This window comes from Trachurus japonicus, chromosome 7 (genome assembly GCF_045865225.1).
Source record: "Trachurus japonicus isolate A0001 chromosome 7, Traja_1.0".
Lineage (NCBI taxonomy): Eukaryota > Metazoa > Chordata > Actinopteri > Carangiformes > Carangidae > Trachurus > Trachurus japonicus.
Window position 1 is genome coordinate 9,834,981 of NC_140913.1, and position 19,743 is coordinate 9,854,723.

Genomic DNA, 19,743 nt, shown 5'->3' on the forward strand with positions numbered 1-19,743 from the left:
TTTTTAATACCAATTTTAAAAAGAATAATAATTAGTTAAAAAAATTTTTATCAATTACTAGACATTTCAGGCGACCCCATTTGAATTCTTGGCGACCCTACGTGGGGTCCCGACCCCAAGCTTGAAAAACACTGCCCTAACCCATTCACCATCTTCTATTCATAGTCCTGTGTCATACATCCTATGTACTACTGGTCTCTTATATATTGGAATAGGTAGACTTTTATTTCAGCCTGTCGTGGCATCATCCGACATATTCCTTTGAGGGAGACATGACCTCAACACGTCCACGCCTGCAACATTTACCTCTGCAGAAGGAGCCCACGTGGTCCACACTCTGACGGCACACGCTGCACTGACGCTTCTTCTTGAAGGTCTTTTCCTTGAAGGCGTGGGGCTCTCCCTTCCCCGCCTGCTCACACACAAACACACACAGATAGAGAAATTAGATGTGAAACACTGTGAAAATCTTTGTTTGACCTTCATCCGTGAGGCTGAGTTCGAGGATGCTACATGTCGTCTGTCAACCATCTTCATCTGACGGCACGGAAATGAGACAAAGAAACTGGACGTCAAAAGAAAAGACATTTAAGAAATGGCTTCTGATCTCCTAACAATGACAAGTACTTAGAACCGCCTGCTTCAGCGTGCATGTGGATGTGTACTCGCGCGTGTGTGAATGAGTACAACTTTATGAGTGTATGTGCACCACTATGGCAACATCCATTCTCTACTCCCTCTGCCTCTTGAACTTCTGTTCTGGTTGTGTAACTGTCTTCCAGTAATAATCCTTGAGGTTCCCGCCCATAGCCCATTATAATCCTTAGTGTGTGAGTGTGTGCGTGCAAAGTAAAGAAGAGCAAATGTGTTGGACTAATTCTTAAAAAGAGAGAAATGGAAAGTAAAAGAAATCCACCACTTTTCTCTCTCATGTCACCCTCACTCACTCTGTGCGTGCGTGTGTGCGTGTGTTCATTTGTGCGGTCGCCCTGCCCACCCAGTGCCTCTTTGTTTCCCAACATGGGATCAGATCCACAGATGACTGGGCCTGACGTGACTCTGAGGAGGCTTTGAACATGAGAACGCTAACGACCACGGGCTAAGTACAAGGATTGCTTAGCATGTTTTCATGCATGGATACATAATGAGAGGAAAAGGAGGGGGGGATGGTTAGGTAATTGGGTGGGGGGTGGGTGTACATGGGAGCAAACAAAGTATGTGCAATGTCATGTTGCGAGGTGGTGCAGATTCTGTAAACTGGCAGGTTTAGCTGCTTCTCTCTTCACTCATTTGAGACACACAACATCAGCATCATCACCAGCAACATGTAGGAAAACGCGTGAGCTACCGAGGCTGCTCAGCATCCACATTTCCATAGTTTTTTTGGGGGGATAATTAAACTGATACATACGCAACATAAAGGGTTTTTTGTTTCCTGCGTGTGTGCTTTTCCTCCTTGGCAACAAAGAAAGGCGGCTGTTTGCACACTTTTTCCATTATCCCACACTGCTCTCTCTGACTCTGGCTCTCAGGGACTGGACAGTGTTTGGACAGCTGCCTGCCTGGCATCACCCTCTTGCCAGCTGTGTTCAGTGGCCGCTGGCCTGCTCCAGTACAAGTGTACTATGACCGCAGCACCCTGGATGGTGGGGATGGACTGGGTGGGTGGCTCAGGGGTTGATGTCCGTTATGTAATCTGGCGTGTTCAGTGGGGGATTGGCGTCCGTCTCTGAAAGTGCGTAGTCATTACTTTTGTAATGTTTGACTCTTTATGCTTTTCTCACAGTAACAAATCGCGGTTCACACAGGCTGCATTAAAATTTCATGTAATCTTATCTTATCTTGATCTTGTTTGGATGAAGCCTTGATTTGGCTCTCCTTCTACACCCTTTTCCTGAACCCCAAGCATAACAACAGCTCCTCCGTCTCATGACCAATTTGACTACGTCATGTATTTCTAGCTCATTAGCTCTGCCTTGACACTGTCTCAAACACACACACCAAACTTTTTCTTCCCAACAGACTTGTGCAATAACCTACATGCATGTGCCTGTGTGTGTGTGTGTGTGTGTGTGTGTGCGCGTCTGTACCAAGCACACGCACAACGAGTGTACGCATGGGGCCCACGGTGAGTTTTAAAAAAGCAGCCAGTTACTGTCAGCTCAAACCGCGGCGGTGATGTGGGCTGAGAGATAAACACACAGCAGAGAGGTTGGCAGCATTCCTTCTTTTTCAGACACAATCAAGACACTATAGGGTCCGACCGCAGGCAATCATGGTCAAGACAGCGATACACGATGCTGCTACTGCATGCTGTGCTGGGTCTCATATTTGACACCAATATAAGCTGCTGCGCTCCGGTTCATGTGAGGGAACTGGAAGGTAGGTAGGTCGTCACTGGCTTAGAGGATGGTGCCCCCCGGGGTTGAGGCGCCTATCGTGAACCACAGCATTCCCAGTTTACATCCAGACAGGGACCTTTGCGGCACGTAAAACCCTGTCTCTCTCCTCCTCCTCAGCCAACGTGTACTTCCCATGATGGTGGCACGAGATATTAAAAGCTATCACAGATGTGGTACCTGAGAGCACCTCCTCTCCTAAAACACCTGCCTAAACGGCAATTACTATGCATTTCCTTAGCTCCATGACTCGGCTGAATTTTAGCTTTGTCATGTGTCATTCATCATGTAGTGCACAGGAAGGAACGAGGCTGACGAGACGGAGTTGTTTTTGAGGCAAATGCAGAGACTGTTTGTCGAAAAACTGCCCCCCGACGGGAACACGCATCAGCGGTGTTGCATGAATTTACCTTGAAAACAACTCTGTCTCGTAACGTTCCGTTATTATGTCATAGCGTGGTGAATGTGCAGGTCACAACTTGTCCACCAGAGCGTTTTGGAGTTTGATGAGGGAAACCAAGAATTCCCATTAGCCTCCGTAGCGTAGCTCTGAGCAGCTCACGACTCTGCTCCGCCATTCAAAAAATAGCTTGCACCGACAATTAAAGATAACGAACCTACTCCTAAGACTGTAGGTATTATGGCAATGGGCCAATTTGCCAAAATGTTGAACTATACCTTTAAATTATCAAAGGAACAGCAGCTTCTTGTGCCTTGTTAGCATTGTTGCTAAACAAATCTGCCTCCAAGCTTTCAGATCATTTATCTATTGATCATTTTGAATTGCTGATGGGCCCACATTATGGGCGACTGACTTACAGTTTGATAAGAATTTATAAAAAGCATATCTGAAACCGCAGTATATGGCCAGCTCTACTCAGTGCACTTCATGTTCTTGCATGTATTGCAGGTTTAGTAATTAGTGCTTCCATAAAGAAGAAGATTTAGTATTGCCCCTCCCTTGTTAGACACTTTTGCTAAAAGCATTTCCCAAATGAGTGCATGTAAATTTGACTTCAGCGGGTCCTGCGTCATAAGGAAATGATCACAACAAATACAGACAGCCAAATGAAGGAATAAAATAGTGTGCAAACTGAGTCACTAACCAAGTCTATTGAAACAGTCAAATGGACTCAACTTGTGAGTCCTGCAGGAGAAAGCACAGTGAAGGAGGTTTTATAGCCTGGAGGACGATTACAACAGAGGAAGCACAAAACAGCTGGTAGAGTCTTAGTGTACGAGGACAGAAAACAACCTGCGATGCTGAGCCCAGTCCCCGAGATAGTAATTACTGTCGCCGCTGTGATGGATAAAAAACATCTTCCTCTGGTACAACATGTGTTCTTCAGTGTGTTCTACAGTATGTAATGAAGAAACGTGCATTTCTGCAGGCTGGGACAAAAACAGAGTCAAACTTTTTGAATAAAAAATCTGAATAAACTAATTGTGCATTTTGTCATTTAAAAACCCATGTACAGGTTACACAGACTAGATCCAACATCGATGGACAAACCATCAGAGAAATTCAAGATGTGATCATTTGAGCTAGAAAATCTGCACCAGTCACAACCTGTTGAAATTTCCACACTAGTGGCAGGAGTTGTAAACAGCTATACCTGAGACCTCAGCAAGAAAAACTCACGCTCTCACTCACGTGCAGATGTGTATCCCTGTGGACGGTCGGTGGAAACAGACAGCCTTCCCCTTTCCTCTTCCCGTCCCTGTGTCCCCCCCTCCTGTGTGCCAGGACAGACCCCACCTCTGCTACAACATCTGCTACGCACAAGAAGTCCTTTTTCTAATATTTTTAGCCTTCTGGCAGAGAAAGGAGCCACAGGTTTCTGGAGTCAAAGAGATGCTTTCTAACCAGAGATCCTTCCCCTTCCTCCCTGCACGTCTGCCAGCCGTCACAGAACAGTAGCTGGATTCAATGAGGGAGGAGTTGGACACACATACACACACACATATACACACACACACACACACACACACACACACGAGATGCACACAAGCTGAGATGTATGCATACAAATGTTAAAACAAATATCCAGAAACAGAGAGCCATTCGTGCATACACACACAACCCTGGAAAGTCTGTGGCCTCCGCCTTGTTGTTTCTTTCTAAATATAGTCTTGATATTTAGACAATGATGGGCATTGTGTGGGAGTGGTTCATTACAGGCTGAAAGACTGGACACTGACCTCAGCTTCAGCAGCAGATGGTTGGTGAGGGCACTTATCGAAAAGCCCCCTTGGGCGGAAAGTTCTCTCACTGATTTTGTCCTTAGAAATCTTTGTGTCACTGTCACTGTCACAAGAACAGGACTTTGTCTTTAGCAGTTTGGATCATTATTTTACAGACCAAGCACAACCACCAGGTCTACACTGCCAGAAGGAGCAGGTGGCTCACAGTCCATCCTCCTAACCCTAAATCCAGCTGCACCAAGTCCACCATTCACTTTTTCCTCATTCCCTCACTGGCATGTTTAGCACTTTCACTGATACTCAAGTAAAGCTACAGTATAGCTGACAACTGTCTTCTTTATAGATTACTCTGCTGCTTAAAGGGGAACTATGCAAGATTTTTACCTTTATTAAGTTTAAATTATTAATTTATTAAACAGCTTCGGAGTAATTGTGATGGTTATAGGACTTGTTATGGGGAGAATGGAGGCTCTCTGTCTTCCCTCTAAGGGCATTTGGCCGAAAACCAACTTTGCAAGATCAGCGCCTCCACCCCGGTGTCCCAGTTCTCGTCTTGGCAGCACCACGACACTTAACCTATAATCCCTTGTTTATGACTGAAACGACTACACAAGTATACTGTAACAGGTATATCATGTATAATGACCGCTCCACGGATTGCCTTCTCGTTGGCTTCATTGAAAACAAATGCACATGGCCGGGTGAGGGCGGGGTTACTGTAGCAAAACAGCGAAAAAGTGGCCTGGCTTGGTTCCCCTTTAAAGGTCCTTATTCTACGCTTTCCATGAGAAGGTACGAGTGATTTACAGCACATTTCAGGTCAATACTGCAGGTACCACTGGGTTTCTCCCTTAGACAAAGTTAGGCTTGACCTTACCCTGTCCAGTGACTTGAGATCATACAGATTTGGCACTATACCTGAATTGATTAACTCTGACTTCACACAGGTAACTCCAACCTCAACCTCCAAAGGCTTTATACAACATTTGTAACCCCCAAACCTGTAAACAGACTTGGATCAATACATTGTAGAAAAAAGTGTATTTAATTTCAATATTTTCTAGCACATGTTTGTTTTGCTCGACTTAAGGCAGGGTCAGAACGTGGTACACAGAAAAGCCTGCTAACAAGCTCCACTCCCATAGCTACAGTAACAAGCTTATTAGCTCAGTCACTAATGGGACAATGAATTCACACTGGTTATTCACTTAAAGTCACATAAGACAAAGAACAGCTGCAACTCTGCAAAATAAAAAATGACATTGACGATGTTTGACTTTTTTCCTTTAGGTGTTGATTTTGTGTCAACTAATCAGTTGTTACAGCTCTATGAGGAACAGAGGTGAACCGTTTCTGAGGTCAAAACGCATCTGGTGTGCAAATGGTGTGAATGCAGAGCAGGTTTTCCCATTGACCGTCACCAACTTAAGTCATCTGCAACAAAGGGGGAAAATTCTCAAGTCCTTAAAAGGAAATTTACAGACTTGACCTTTGGGTGCTGTGGAAATGACCCGAGTCTCCTTCTTGTGGCAGGAAGGTTCAATGTGCACCAGAAATGGACGGCAACCCAAGAGTTGTTAATTTGTGCAACAGTTTCTAATCACAGCTTTATCCACAAATGCATCACAAAGTCACTCAGTGGTGTGTTTGTGACGCCTTGTTGTGTACTTGAATCCCACCCTCCATTGAGAGTGTCTCACATGGGCTCGTATCTGGGTTCCTGCATCATTTGTTGGCATCAAGGCCTGAGCGTGTGTGCGTGTGTTAATAAATGTGTGTGTCGGTTCATTTGTATGTAAGTGCACGTGTCCTTCCAAAAGGGTGGGACAGGCAGTGGAGGGAACAGAGACTCCCTGTTCCTGAGGTGAGGTCAGCGTGCCGCCATGTTACACTTCCCGTTCCCTTGGACTCCTGCTGCAAACACGCATGCACAAACACACACACACACAGAACGGTCTTATTGCTCCAGGAGCGCCACCAACACCCCCTGCTGCAGTTGTTCATATTTACTGGCAAAAAAAAAATGCAGCATCTGTTTTGCCTCAAAATCTTACTGCAAAGTGGCCTCAGTAAGTGGATGACATCATCCAGGGGTGACGATTAAGTGATGTTCAAGCCCGCGAGGAGCGGATCTGATTCAACTGCAGCCACAAACCTGTGAAACCTGCTGCTGCATCCACTGGAGCACAGGGGATTCATTCCTGTTTTAATGCTACAAGATTTTTCCAGGTGAGAGTGAATGGCTGCTACTGTAGATATGAACCCGGTGTAACTGCATCTGGCACAAGGGAACATGAACCAGCCTCTGTGTCAGCCTCTGGACTTGGCAGCAAACGGGGGGTGGGGGGGGGTCTCCCAAATAAACACGACCGATCACGGTGCCATTTCTGCACCATCAAATTTTGCAGTTACACCCAATAATTACAAATATAGAACAACTGCTGTACACTGAACACAACCATAGGATTGTACTGATTGTATACGAGTGCCTTGCTCAAAGGCAACTCTGTTTTTTTGTTTTTTTCTGTTGGGAGGAGGAAGAGGTGTGCATGCGTATTTATTTGAATTTCCTGCCCAGGTTTTCCCAGAGAAATTCTTTATTTTTATTTTTTTTTTCATCACAAGCTCTTTATCCAATCTGATGAAAATGCAGGCAGACCGGCGCTAATCTGCATCAAATACGGGTTCACATAAGAGAAAAATGGCAAATGCCCCACACTGTTATCAGCGAAGGAAAGGTCGGAGGAGAGTGGACAATCTTATCTTGTTGTTAATCCGTAGCTGTTTCCCTCATGTTGCAGAGGGGGATAGGAACTCTGACAAGGTGGGATCAAGATATGGAGCCAACACTAATTGACCAACGTATGAACCACGCAATGGCCATTAATCAGTGTCTGCATGCACACACATGCACACCAACAAAGACCACCACACCAACCATACACGCACACACACACACACACACAAATACTTTTAGTTGCTTCAGCTTTTAACATTCCCCCAAGCTAACTGTGTATTACACACACATACACACACACAACCCTATAGCCTGTCATCAAAATCTGACAAGTGTGGCAGCAACAAATTGTGTAATGTAAACCCACTTTTTTTTTTTAGACCAAATTAGACTTTAACTCACTGCATCAGATAGGAAACACAAACTCCAGGTCTCCATCACAACACAGCCTGGTCCATTTATGAGTGATGAGAAAGAGGAATCAGTGGCAGCTGATCCACATTGCCTCTCCAGCTCTTGGCCTTGGCATTGGCCTGTTCAGATTCAGGCCTACAGCTGGGAATAAACACGAGGAAAATTACTGGAGAAATAGAGGAAACATTATTCCCAGCTCAGCACAACGGCACATTTATTTACGCTTCATCCACATAGTTCAGGACTGGCTGATAAAAACAGGTTTTAGTTGATTACATAAAAAAAAAAAACACCTGTGTCACTAAAGCTCTCCGCAACATGCACGCGCACTCAGCCTTAATGATGGGTGACTCGCTCTGACGCAGTAACAATGGGGACGGTGGGGGGGCTGCTGGCTGGATGCATCATATGACCCTGTTCAGACCATTTCATGTCAGTGTAATGAAGTGCGACGCTTCGAGCAACAAGTCACTAAAAGTCCAGCCAACTTTCTTTTCATTGCGGTGAGAAAATACTAGAAAAAAAAACAGCAATGAGACCTAATAAGTGTAGTTTTACCGCAGAAAACTGCACTTAAACACGGGCAGGTATGGTGAGGCTCGAGCAGCGCGCACACACAAATACACACGCACACGCAGTACAGAAGTACCTCAGTGAGCCGCCTTCAAGCCATACCAGCACTGTAAGTACACAGACCTCCGTGTGGTCAAACATTAAGGCTGTGACACCGTGAACTCTTCACAGTGGTGAAACTTTCATCATTTTAACGTTATGGCGTCCACGAACAGAAAACACTCTAAATCTACAAAGTGCGCAACACATGCGCAGGAAAAGTTCAGCATCACATCCTACATCCATCCAAATCCCCGCACACTCCAAACATTGACTTATTAAGTTAATTAATGAAGCGAAACTAGCGCGAAAGCCCTAAAACTTCCCCCCAGACTGTTGCACTTACCTTGCTCATTTTCCCGCTAATCATATCCACTGTTTCAAGAGCTGCCCCTCATTCTCGGGAAGGCCATCAATAACATGGCTTGCGACTATGAGATAACTTGTTTTCTTTATCCCGGTCCACCCTCCTAAGTGGGGCTGAGGGGCGGAGCAACACGCAGCTAAGAGCATGTGTGGAGTACTATTACTGGAAGGGCCTCCTCCGATTGGTTACTTCCTGGAGGGGAGCGTGAGGATACTCGATCTGGATTGGTCAAATCATTTAACTGTATTATCCCTTCAAAAAAAACCTTAAGTCACTCAAGAATATACTGTACTTCAGTAGATTTACCATTTATTTAATCACTCATGCAACATCTTCAGCGTCATTTGTCTTATTTTAGTTATTTATTTACGCATAATTAAATGTAATTGTAGACCACCAAAGTTATCAACTATAGCCAATTTGCATCCAGGACAGGGGGACAAAGAATAGGCCTACACAACAGCAAGTATTTCATTTGTTAATAATTGTGATAACTACCAATTTGGTCCCATCCTTCATAGTGGGGGTCATTATAGATTATTGGCGATAATAACGAGTGTTAATAATGAATAACAAAACAATTTTTACTAAATCAGTCCTGGTCTCTCTATAGCTTGTCGCCTATGTGGTTTATACAGTAGGCCTACTGCCAAAGCAGCAAGTGAAGGGCACTTTGACAGCCCATGTAGACTCCTCCATGTCCTCCTTTCATCCTTCAACACCATCACCTGTCTTGCTCTAATAACTGATTTAAAACTGGATGTTGTAGACAATCAATATTTGACAAGGATCTGGTGGATGGTGGGGGAATCATCTAACCTCTGCCAGAAGGATGCAATAATGATATTTTACTCACAAATTTGAATGAAAGTTTGTGTTTATAGTGTTTGTGTTTATTTTTGTCTACGTACCCCACTTATATGACTGCAGGAGTGCACGCGTAGTACAAGTACACCTGGTCGGTAATCACTGTCGTTAAGTCCCTGCATCATTGTGGGCTTAGTGTGGTATCCGCTTACTGTAAACCTCCATCACACAAACACAGATGTGCCTTGATTAACATCTGCATGCTGAGGGTGACTAAAGTGTGTTAGTAGCATCATCTAGTGGTGAAATAAGAGAAATGGGCCATGCAGGCTCTGCTGCTTTATCAGGCACATTTCTTGATATTCACTTTTCTTTCACAAAGGTTTTCTGCAGTGAATGAATTAGGACAATATCACCTTCAAATAATCATTTATAAGGACAAAGACTAACAAGGCAGCGTTTAAAATTAAAAAGTGCACAAAGCATAGCTACATTTTTCAAATTTCAAAAACCAGACTGTCAATCAAGTCTGAGCTGGTCCTCTGTAATCAAAACAAGAAAAGATTTTCTTAGATGACGATATAAATCTTTGATTGTTTGCCAAGTGTCTCTGTACATGCTCATGGTTTGGATTATACTCCATGTGCCCAACTGCCCATATAGGTGAATTCCTTTATAGTTGCCTGTCTTAAATCATAAGCCCATAATATTACCCAGCCTCAGCCTGCTAATGCACAGAGCTTTATACCTGTCTGCTACTTCAGTCTCTTAGTCACTTCCATATGTGTTAGTCTGACATGCAGGTATGAAGGCTGTGTAGTATATCCCTGCCAATCTGTGCAGAATGTGACTGTGAATCATGACGTGTGCAGTAACAACTCCGCCAAACAACACGTGCACCAATGCGGTCTATTCCTTGTGCTCATAACCTAGGAATTTCCAGCTCATGGTACAGAAAAAAAGGGAGAACTAAAAGGGGAGGTTAATTGTTTATGGAATTTTGTCTCCCTTTCTTTTGGATTGTGGAAAAGAGGAGGGAGCTGAAGAGGAGGAGGAGGAGAGATGGATTAAGAAGCAAGGAGCAAAGTAGTGAGGTGAAAAAGGTAAAAGGAGGGTCATGTGTGAGACTAAGAAAATATTGAGGGACCACGAGAGACAGGAAGCTGGTGCTTGGGATTGGAATGAGGGGTTGAGTCGATGAGAAAAGTGGGGGAGGGCCATGTTGGAAGAAAGATGGAGATGGGGAGAGAAGGGGGAACAAAGCCAAAGTGCATAAAAAATGAGAAAATACAGGGAAATAACTTTAGAGAACTTGAGAATGTGACACATTTGCAATATGGTACTAAGTTTTCTCTGCACCACACGACTCCGGTCAACACCACAATGCAAGGTGTTTCATGTTGCATGAAATATTACAGTGGATGCCAGGTGTGTTTATGTCTACGCTGTCTGAAAGGGTGAATTTAGAGTTTGGAGGAAGTGGAAGGACTTGAATCGTGCATGGTGGTAAATGAGAAAGAGGTGGACGGAGTGTGTGTGCGTGTGTGTCTGTGTGTGTGTGTGTGTGGAGCCTGGGCCGAGAGGAAATGAGGGGAGGAGGAGGCTAGAAAAGGGGGCTGCGTAGTTTGACGAAGGATTGTGTAAGACAGCACTAAGCCAGCGGCTGATAAGGTGCAGCTGTTGAAGGAGCGAAATGGCGAGAAAAGCAGTGGGAACAGCGGGTGAGACGCAGGGAGGCAAACAAGCACGTGTTCACATTTATTGTGCTGATGAGTTCAATAAAAACCCTCTCCGTCGGCCAACACCGCTCGCTCGGTCCCAAAGACATTTTTTCAAAAGTTGGCCTAATGTCAAAGCTACACATTTTTGTGTGTAAGAAAAGAAAATATTTTGTGAATAGTTTGCTTTGAGGTGTTTCTTTTAAGGGCGGTGTAGGGATTTGTTGGTGGGTTTTTGGAGACTTACTGAGGGAGGAAATGGTTTATGTCTTTCCCTTTTCCCTCGATCAGCTTTCATCTGTGTGCCCGCTACACAACAAGCATTCCTCAAATCCTGCTCTGAGTTTGCGACAGATCATTGTTTTCAAGCCGCAGGAATCTAGTCTACGACAGCCACCCCCTGAGCTTGGGCTTTACATAGGAATTCACCTTTTTTCTACCATGAAGGAGCGTGTGCAGTTCTTCTATTCTACTTCTATACTCTGTCCTATTTTGATGTGAGTGTTGGGGGGTCTATATTTAACCCTAACCGGTCAGTCTTCCTTCCTGCGTTGGGTGTGTGATTGTAGTGAATGCCTGTGGTTCAAGGCCTCAGTATTGGTCATGGCCAATCTAAACTTTGTTGTTGTTCATGAGAAATTACAGAGAAGCTAGAAAAATACATATAAAACCGCTGTCACAGTGCCAGGTCGCTATATATTTCTAGAGTCAACAAAAAAGGCAAAAAACAAAACAAAACGATTTACTCTCTGTTTTCAATAGTGACAAAAAAAGGATCATTCTGTAGCATGATAAGCAACTTGTGGCCGTGATTGTTGCATTACAACAGCTTCCAACCATCGTTGTGTTTACAGTCCAAGAGGTTGTTGTACACCCACTCAGCAGAACCCATGTCTTCAGGGTAGATTTATAGGCCACAGTGAGCCAATATCGGAAAGTGACAAGATGGGGCAAAGCTAGATGGAAAGGCAAGGTAACTTATGCAGAAGAAAAAAAAACATTATAGAGACAAAAGTTAACATTTCTGATGATTTCTGCTGCTGGAGACAGCTCTTTGTGAGCAAAGTAAGAAGTTTGATCCTGAACGTCTCTTCAAGACGAGTATATAAATAGCTGTTAATGCTGGCTATGAGGCACACCGCACAAGGAAAGGACAAATCAAACTTCTGACCTGATAGTGGTGCGAGATCTAGAGATGCTCAAGACAATTTGTACCAAGTTATTGGCAATCAAACCAAAACAGTCTGTCTGTGGATAGGTAGATGAAAAGTCAGAAGACCACCAAAAGTTGACCAGATTCATCCTCTGGACACAATGAGTAGGATATCTGTTCTGCATTTCAAGACAATCCATCCAAAAAGAGCTGAGACATTTCAGTGGTTGTCCATAGTGATGGACTGACATCGCCCTGGAAAAGAAATCCTGCCATTCCCCGACAATGGAAATTGAGAGAGAATATGTTTCATATTAAAAATGCATCGACCACATATTTCCATTAATGACTCTCACACTTGAACCCTTGGCTGCGCATGTTGGTGAATTAAATATGTTCTTAAAAACCTGCCAAAGTATGAAGACCCTTTGCTTTCAATGGCCCGTTTGTGATCATACAGTACCACATAATTTAGCAGATCAGAAAAATCATTTTATTATAAGGGTATAAATTCGATGAGGCTGTTTCATCAATTCCGTCTTAGGCTCGCCCTCTTTGATTTGTCCCACATGAATTCTACAGCGTTCACCAGAGCTTCTTTCTCTAAAGAGAACCACATGAACTATTGACTCTCTTTGCCAAGAGCTGTTTATTTCAGGAATCCATTTATAGAAGGTTGTTTATTGATGCTCAGCTTCTCCCCATCAACAACTGACAAAGAAGCACTGGACAGAGGCAGATTTGGCCCAGTCGAGCATGTTTTGAGCACGTTGAGCACATTTGGACAATGAATGAAAACAGAGAAGTCTTTGGACAATCCAATAAGTGGCTGCACGATGTTGTTATGGCAGTTCTCACAAAATCATTAATGACAAAAAACAGAGCTCAGTGCCGTCTTAAGGATGCGTTTCAACCACACTACGAACATGTGTAAATGGTGAAGGAACAGCTGATGTGATGTGTGTGTTTTCCTGTCAAATGGATTATAACATCCTTCTGTGTTGCTGATATTATGACATCAACAGCAAATTGTGTAATCACACCACACGCAACATGTGGAACATCATTTCCTGTTCCCAAGTGTTTCCAGTAAGTCGTTGGCATGTGTTTGATCAGGAATGCACGTGTCTTGAATGGCATTAAAACCTTAATGGCATTGATCGCTCTTCATAGAATTCTGCTCCGTCACACCTGTGGCTGTCTGCAGGTCCATAGAGATGGAGCTAAAGTGAAAAACAAGTTCATAAAAAAAAGACCATAAATAAATGAGACAACATCTCCTCCTCTAGGACATTCAGTGGGATCCAACTGGTTCCCACACCCATGCAGTGGGGTCAGTCTCTCTAGGATGACGTAGTCCAGAGGGCTCAACATTCCCACGCTGCTCAGCACGTGATATGGAGCCACTGGGACTGTCGTGCAACCAAGCATGCACACACATACACACGCACGAAAAACATATGCATCCATTCACATTTAGAAAAATGCACCTGGTAGTTCACACATCTGGACACAAAAAGCAACTGAATCTCATGCTTGTTTGCGATCCAGTGTGAGAAGCTGCTGGACGGAGGCCCAGGTTCTCAGTGTCCTCTTCATGGCTAATAAAACTCTAAGATGACTCCAGCCTGCCTGTGTGTACATTATGGTAATTCCCAAGGAGGGATGAGGCCATCACAACAACAGTGTCATTGTATCTGCACAGATGTGGCCTCGGCTCCGAGATGACATTGTCATCCACATCATCTTTTCAATCAAGGCCAAACAAAACACACACACACACACACTGGGCTCCTTAGAGCCAGATTACCAACGACTGAAATCATCTCTGATTCCTAATTAATTAAACCACAGAGACAATTTGAAACACTCAGCGATACAAATCTGTTTTAAATGAGTCTGTGTGAGAATAACGTGGGTGCAGCAAAATCAAAAATAAATTACAGGGGAATTCTCACAATGATTTGCATGATAAGTAGGCTACTCATCATTCAAATAACATGTTTTTCTTTCAGTTTGCATTATCACAAAAAACAATAATGACTCAAAATAATAGTTTCCAAATGAGCAATATAAATTAAATAAAATGAATAAATATAAAATAAGGATGCAGCTGAATCAAATGTATTATTCCCACAGCCAATCCCAGCTGAAGGGTGAGGGCGTGGTACACCCTGGACAGGTCACCATCCATCACAGGGTCGACATATATAAGCATTCACACCTAGAGTCACCAATCACCCTAAGCAGACTATAAGAAGACATCATTCTTCCTTCTTAAAAGCTGCCAGCTCCATGTTACCCACAATTCAACTTAACCACCCAACAATGCTGTTGGATATTCCACCGTGTTATGCTAGTGGCTAATGTAGCCCCAAGCTGATAGCCACAAGCAGAGATGAGGAGCACGCTAAGCTCACCTCTATCTAACTCCACACCCACACAGTTTTTAATTTTTCATACTTGTGGTTAACCAACTCTGACATGACATAACATGACAAATGACATCACAAGGTAATTCATCAGACTTCATGCAGCTCCCTCTGCACACTGCACGCCACCTGTTTCACATACGCAGCAGCACTCCCCACAACAGTCTTAATCTGGAAGTCCTCATTGAAGAAAACATTGTGTGCGTAATATAAAATTACTTTGGTTTTATTCTAATGTGTCATTATACATTACTCAGGATTAGATGATCAGTTTATAAAATGTAACTTTGATCAATAAGAAGCTCACTCAGTCAAAAAAAAAGAAAAAAGTAAAGCTGCTGTCACTCATCCTGCAACAGATGCCATGCAACACGTGCACCCTCCTGGAGGCCCGAGGTGGCGCACACACACACACACACACACACACACACACACACACACACACACACGCACACACACACACACACGCACACACACACACACACACACACACACACACACACACAGCAGCAGCTTCACGCCTGATCACTGTGGACATTTTCATCTATAATTTCATCACACACTGCATGCATTGCACACTGACCTTTGTCAGCCTCATCCTGCCACTCTCACTCCTCTCCAGGCTCCTTCTCTTCAGAGATGGGTTTCTGACCACCGGCACCGGTTGCACCTCTTCCTCCCCACACCAGTCCGAACTCAGGACGCAACCCATATAGGTGGACAAGGTCCTGGACTTGGAGACTTTTTCCTCCACCTCCTCCTCCTCTGTCTCCTCTGTCCGTCTGTCCTCCCTCCTCCTCCTCTCTCACTTCTCTGTCCTCTCTTCTCTGTCCTCTGAGCAGGCTCCAGCCCAGGCTCCTGGGCAGCTGTTTTTGTCAGCTGGAGAGGGGGTGAGAGAGAGAGGGAGGGAGGGAGGTCCTTCCCCTTTCCCTGGCTCTTGTACAGCGCTGCTGCTACGGGGACAGAGGGAAGGATACACTCTGCATGCTCTTTCTGCCTCACCCCCCTCTCCTTCTTTATACGCACTTTAAAAACACCTCTCTCTCCAGCTCAGTCCAACATGCAGACTCTCCATTTCTGTGCCTCCACCCCCCTCTCACTGCCCGTCTTAACCTCACTCACACAAGTCACAAACATCCAAACTTTCTTGGGCTCTCAACTTCACTTTTCCTCTCCTTTTCTTTGTGCCAGTCGATCACACCCTCTACATCCTCCGTCTCTTGACTCACACACATGACCCTTGTGTCAGTGCCTGGGTATCATCCTCATCTTCATCCTGTGAAGCTCTTCTTCATTTCTTCTTCTTTCTGTACCCTCTTCTCTCCTTTTGTTACTTCTTCTTCTTCCCCAGTCCTCCCATCCCAAAGAACATGTCTCTCCCTTCCTTCTTTCTCCCTTTCCTCCTGCTTCTACCCCTCTGCTAGGGTTGCCTCACTCTTACATATACAATTACCTCTCTGTTCTCACCCCCACCCATCTCTCCTCCTCGACTCGCCTCTGTTTCCTGCTCCCAGATACAGGCAGTCTCTCCTTAGCTCTGGCAACACATTGTTGGTATTGTCTAGAAAACAACCAAGAAAAACTACAACAGTGACGGCAGCTCCTAGGATGCTGTGCAAGCCAGTGATTCAGAGTGCACCGAGCCTCCGTCGCACTGAGCCCTCCCTTGTTTACGATGCAATAGCCTGTTTGTTGCCATCGTGAAACAACATCTCTTTCACCACAGCATCCATACCTAACATATAACAGTTTTCTGACGAAATGTCACACACATCTTCGTCATTGTTTAGATTAAATCTGTCCAGATTAAGAAAAAAACATGCACCGATGTTAAAGGTCACATACTGGATAAAGTCGGATTTCCATATTAGTACCGTGAAAGTATCAAAGCCTTAGTCCACAGGGAAATGCACACAGCCATCAGAAAACAGAAGTCAGGACTTCTGCAACTTTGGGATGTCACGACAAAGCATGTCGCCTCTCTGCAGCCCGGCCCCACCTGCAGCCGCCATTCAACCTGGACAGGTTGGTTTCTCTCTGTGTTTACCTGTTTTATTCAATAATCAAAGAAAATGAGGGGACACGCTCAAAATGTCTCTCTCTGATTGGCTGAAAGACCTGTTAGAGCTCCAGGGAGAAGAGATGCAACATTGCAATGTTTTTTTTTTCAGTTCTTGAAAAAACAAATATCTTCTTCAGGATCAACTTTTTAAATAAACACAGGAAAAGTACGAGACATGGGCCCTTTAATGTCACCACCAATGACCAGTGTGATAGATTTTAGTGTTGCTCGTGTTTCTTTTGCCCTCTGGTCTTTTTTTTTTTTTTTTGCTGTTGTTTATTTCTTCTCCCTCAAGCGTTTTGGCTGCTACGACGGAGCTCTCAAGTCTTGGAGGAGTGAGACTGTACCCCTTAAAAGGCAAATTCTTGATGCGTCTCCAAAAGCCCCCGCCACATCCACCCTCCACCCCTGCCCCACCCCCTCCTCCCAACTTTTATATTTACTCTCAACGTTCCCGCTTTTTCTCTCATTTGTTTTCGTCCTTCTCCCTCTTCTCTCTCTTTCTCTCCTTCAGACTGAAACCACAGACGAGGCGAGTCTTGTTGTTGCAGGCATTCTGCCCCAGACAGGCCTCCCAGGTGTCCTTCCTTTTCTCTCCTCCTAGACTCTACCAACCATACATCCCTCCTCCGTCCCCCTTCCACTTGACCTCCACCCCCACCCCCTTTTTTTTGCCTTCCCTCCCCTTTATGTTATATCTGTCAGGCGAGGTCTCAGACATGAGCTCAGGCTACATACGGTGTTTACAACAAACCCCCCTCCTGGTTTTACATGCCATGAAATTAACTCGTTCTAATCAACTCAGGTCCGGCCACTAGACCTCTGCTCTGCATCTGGAAAGTATGCAGATAAACAGGCAGCACTTTGCAAACACAACCATTATCTACAGCTAATTTCAAAAGATGTTTAATCTGATTAGAAAATATGGTGCTAAAAGAAACTATTATGATCTCTGATACTGAGTCTCTCTGGCAAACATGTGGCTCTCCCAGTGTTGCAGAATCCTTGGCGCTCGTGAGGAGACTTGGCAGAAATCAGATCTAGTCTGGATCAGTGAAGATTAATGACAGATTTCTGGAAGATTGGGGTTTTGACGAGGAGAAACGGAGGGAGAGGAAAGGAAAAGATCTTCAGAGAAGAGCTGAGACAGACAAGATAAATCCAAATCCAGTCCAAATATGGAGAACCAGAGAGGAAGAGAACTGTGGTCTGAAGAAACAAACAAAGGAGGGGTTCAGAAATAGACACAGTTGTGATGATGTCATGGATGACGCTACTTAAACCTTTGTCTCATATCTCAAGTTGATGACTTCAATTGTCTTTAGTGGTTGGAGACGGATCTGACAGATTTTTTACTTTTAAGCAATAAAATAGATGTGTGCACTGTGCACTCATTAACGTCTATCTGAGCATAACATCCTTCTCTTTACTGTGTCCTAGGGCTTTTATTTTCTTGTGGGTCAGTCTTCGACTACACCACAACTTCACTGTGTGTGTACGTGTATGTGTGTGTTAAATGTGCACTGCAATAGCATGTTTGCCAGGCCACAGACTAACCGAGGATATCCAAGCCAAGGGTGTGTGCACTGGTTAAGCTCCCGTCTCATCAAGCAAGAGGCCCACAGCATCAGAAAGGACAATGTCACACACAGACCTCTGATTTATTGTTTTGTGGTTTTCAGCGTTCACTTTGGACTTTCTCTGCCCTCTAGTGGGCAAAAATAACTTTTACAAAGGATCATCATGTCATACGCATTTTTCAAGTGGATATGAGGCCGACTGCCACAGACCAGAGGCTAGTAAATCAGAGCCTATTTAATCCGTATATTATATGACCAAAGTGCTGTATAAAAGGACACTTAAATATAAAGTAAAAAGTAAAAGAAAGAGACAAACAAAGGAGAAACAATGAACCACAGGGATAAATTAAATCAAATTTAATTTTGCCCTTAACCCTGTTTGGGTGGAGACAAATTCTAATTAATCTGGATTAAGAATGAGCATGGGGCAAAGTTAGACAGGATGAAGAAATCTCCCCCTCTGTGCCCAGTCAACACCACAGGATTATGAACAGGAAAGTCCAAAGATTTTCCTCCAATTATGATTGGAAAAAAAAAAACTGCCATTATGATTTGAGGAAAAAAATAAACTGTGCCAGCTTGCAAAAGAAAAAAGAAAAAAAGGCTTTGGGGGCAAACACTGAGAGAGAAATCACTGCTTCAAAATGGGAAGGTGTGACTAGTGGTGACCTCTGTGTTTCATTTACTGGTGTCACATGTTTTTTACTGTAGCACTAAGGTCAGGAGGATTTACCCTCGTCTCTGAGACTGACGTCAGGTTTGACACAGAGCACACAATGGACACAAAAGCCGGAAGCAGAGTGTCTAGGTTTGAGAGGCGTCAACGGCTGAGTCATAATGGAAAAGCCGGTAGGAAATTGAAATAAAAGTCGAGCCAGTCTGACATCCAAATTATGTGTCATATCCAAATCTCCTGGACAGTCCTGCAGACAGGGACTATAGTGTCCTACTCTGGGTTCTCTTGTCTCTGTAGTAAAAGTTCACTGTGCCGATACAGCAGGTTACTGTACTGTACAAAGACAGAGTCCTGACGCCAAACACCAGCAATTACCTGGGTTACTGCCTTGTTAAAGCTTGTTATATAGCTTGTGTAGTTCGGCTGCAGTCTTCTTCAAAATGCCTCTGTCACTGTCATTTTGGACACAAGCCTGTCACTTGATTAATGCTATGGAGTTTTTCCATCAATTTAGCAATGAGAGCAGTTTCTACTATCAGCATGCCATCACCAGCCTACTGTAAAAAGACCTGCACCACACA

At 44.2% G+C, this 19,743-nt stretch overlaps 1 protein-coding gene across 9 annotated transcripts in view; it reads right to left on the reverse strand.

Annotated features, from left to right (window-relative positions):
• tns2a (tensin 2a) overlaps nucleotides 1-16,228 on the reverse strand; it is a 51,759-nt gene extending 35,531 nt beyond the window's left edge. For 2 of the 9 annotated variants that reach the window (XM_085781142.1, XM_085781139.1), the window contains exons 1-3: nucleotides 8,714-8,810; nucleotides 7,744-7,896; nucleotides 307-412 (exon numbers count right to left, since the gene is read on the reverse strand). In XM_085781142.1, coding sequence (XP_085637268.1) covers nucleotides 307-412; nucleotides 7,744-7,779 — 142 coding nt within the window. In that variant the 5' untranslated portion in view covers nucleotides 7,780-7,896; nucleotides 8,714-8,810. Of the gene's footprint in view, nucleotides 1-306; nucleotides 413-7,743; nucleotides 7,897-8,713; nucleotides 8,874-15,427 lie in introns of those variants that run through there. The other 7 variants (XM_085781136.1, XM_085781144.1, XM_085781143.1 and 4 more) reach the window with 5 other exon arrangements.
• Nucleotides 16,229-19,743: the final 3,515 nt, after the last annotated feature.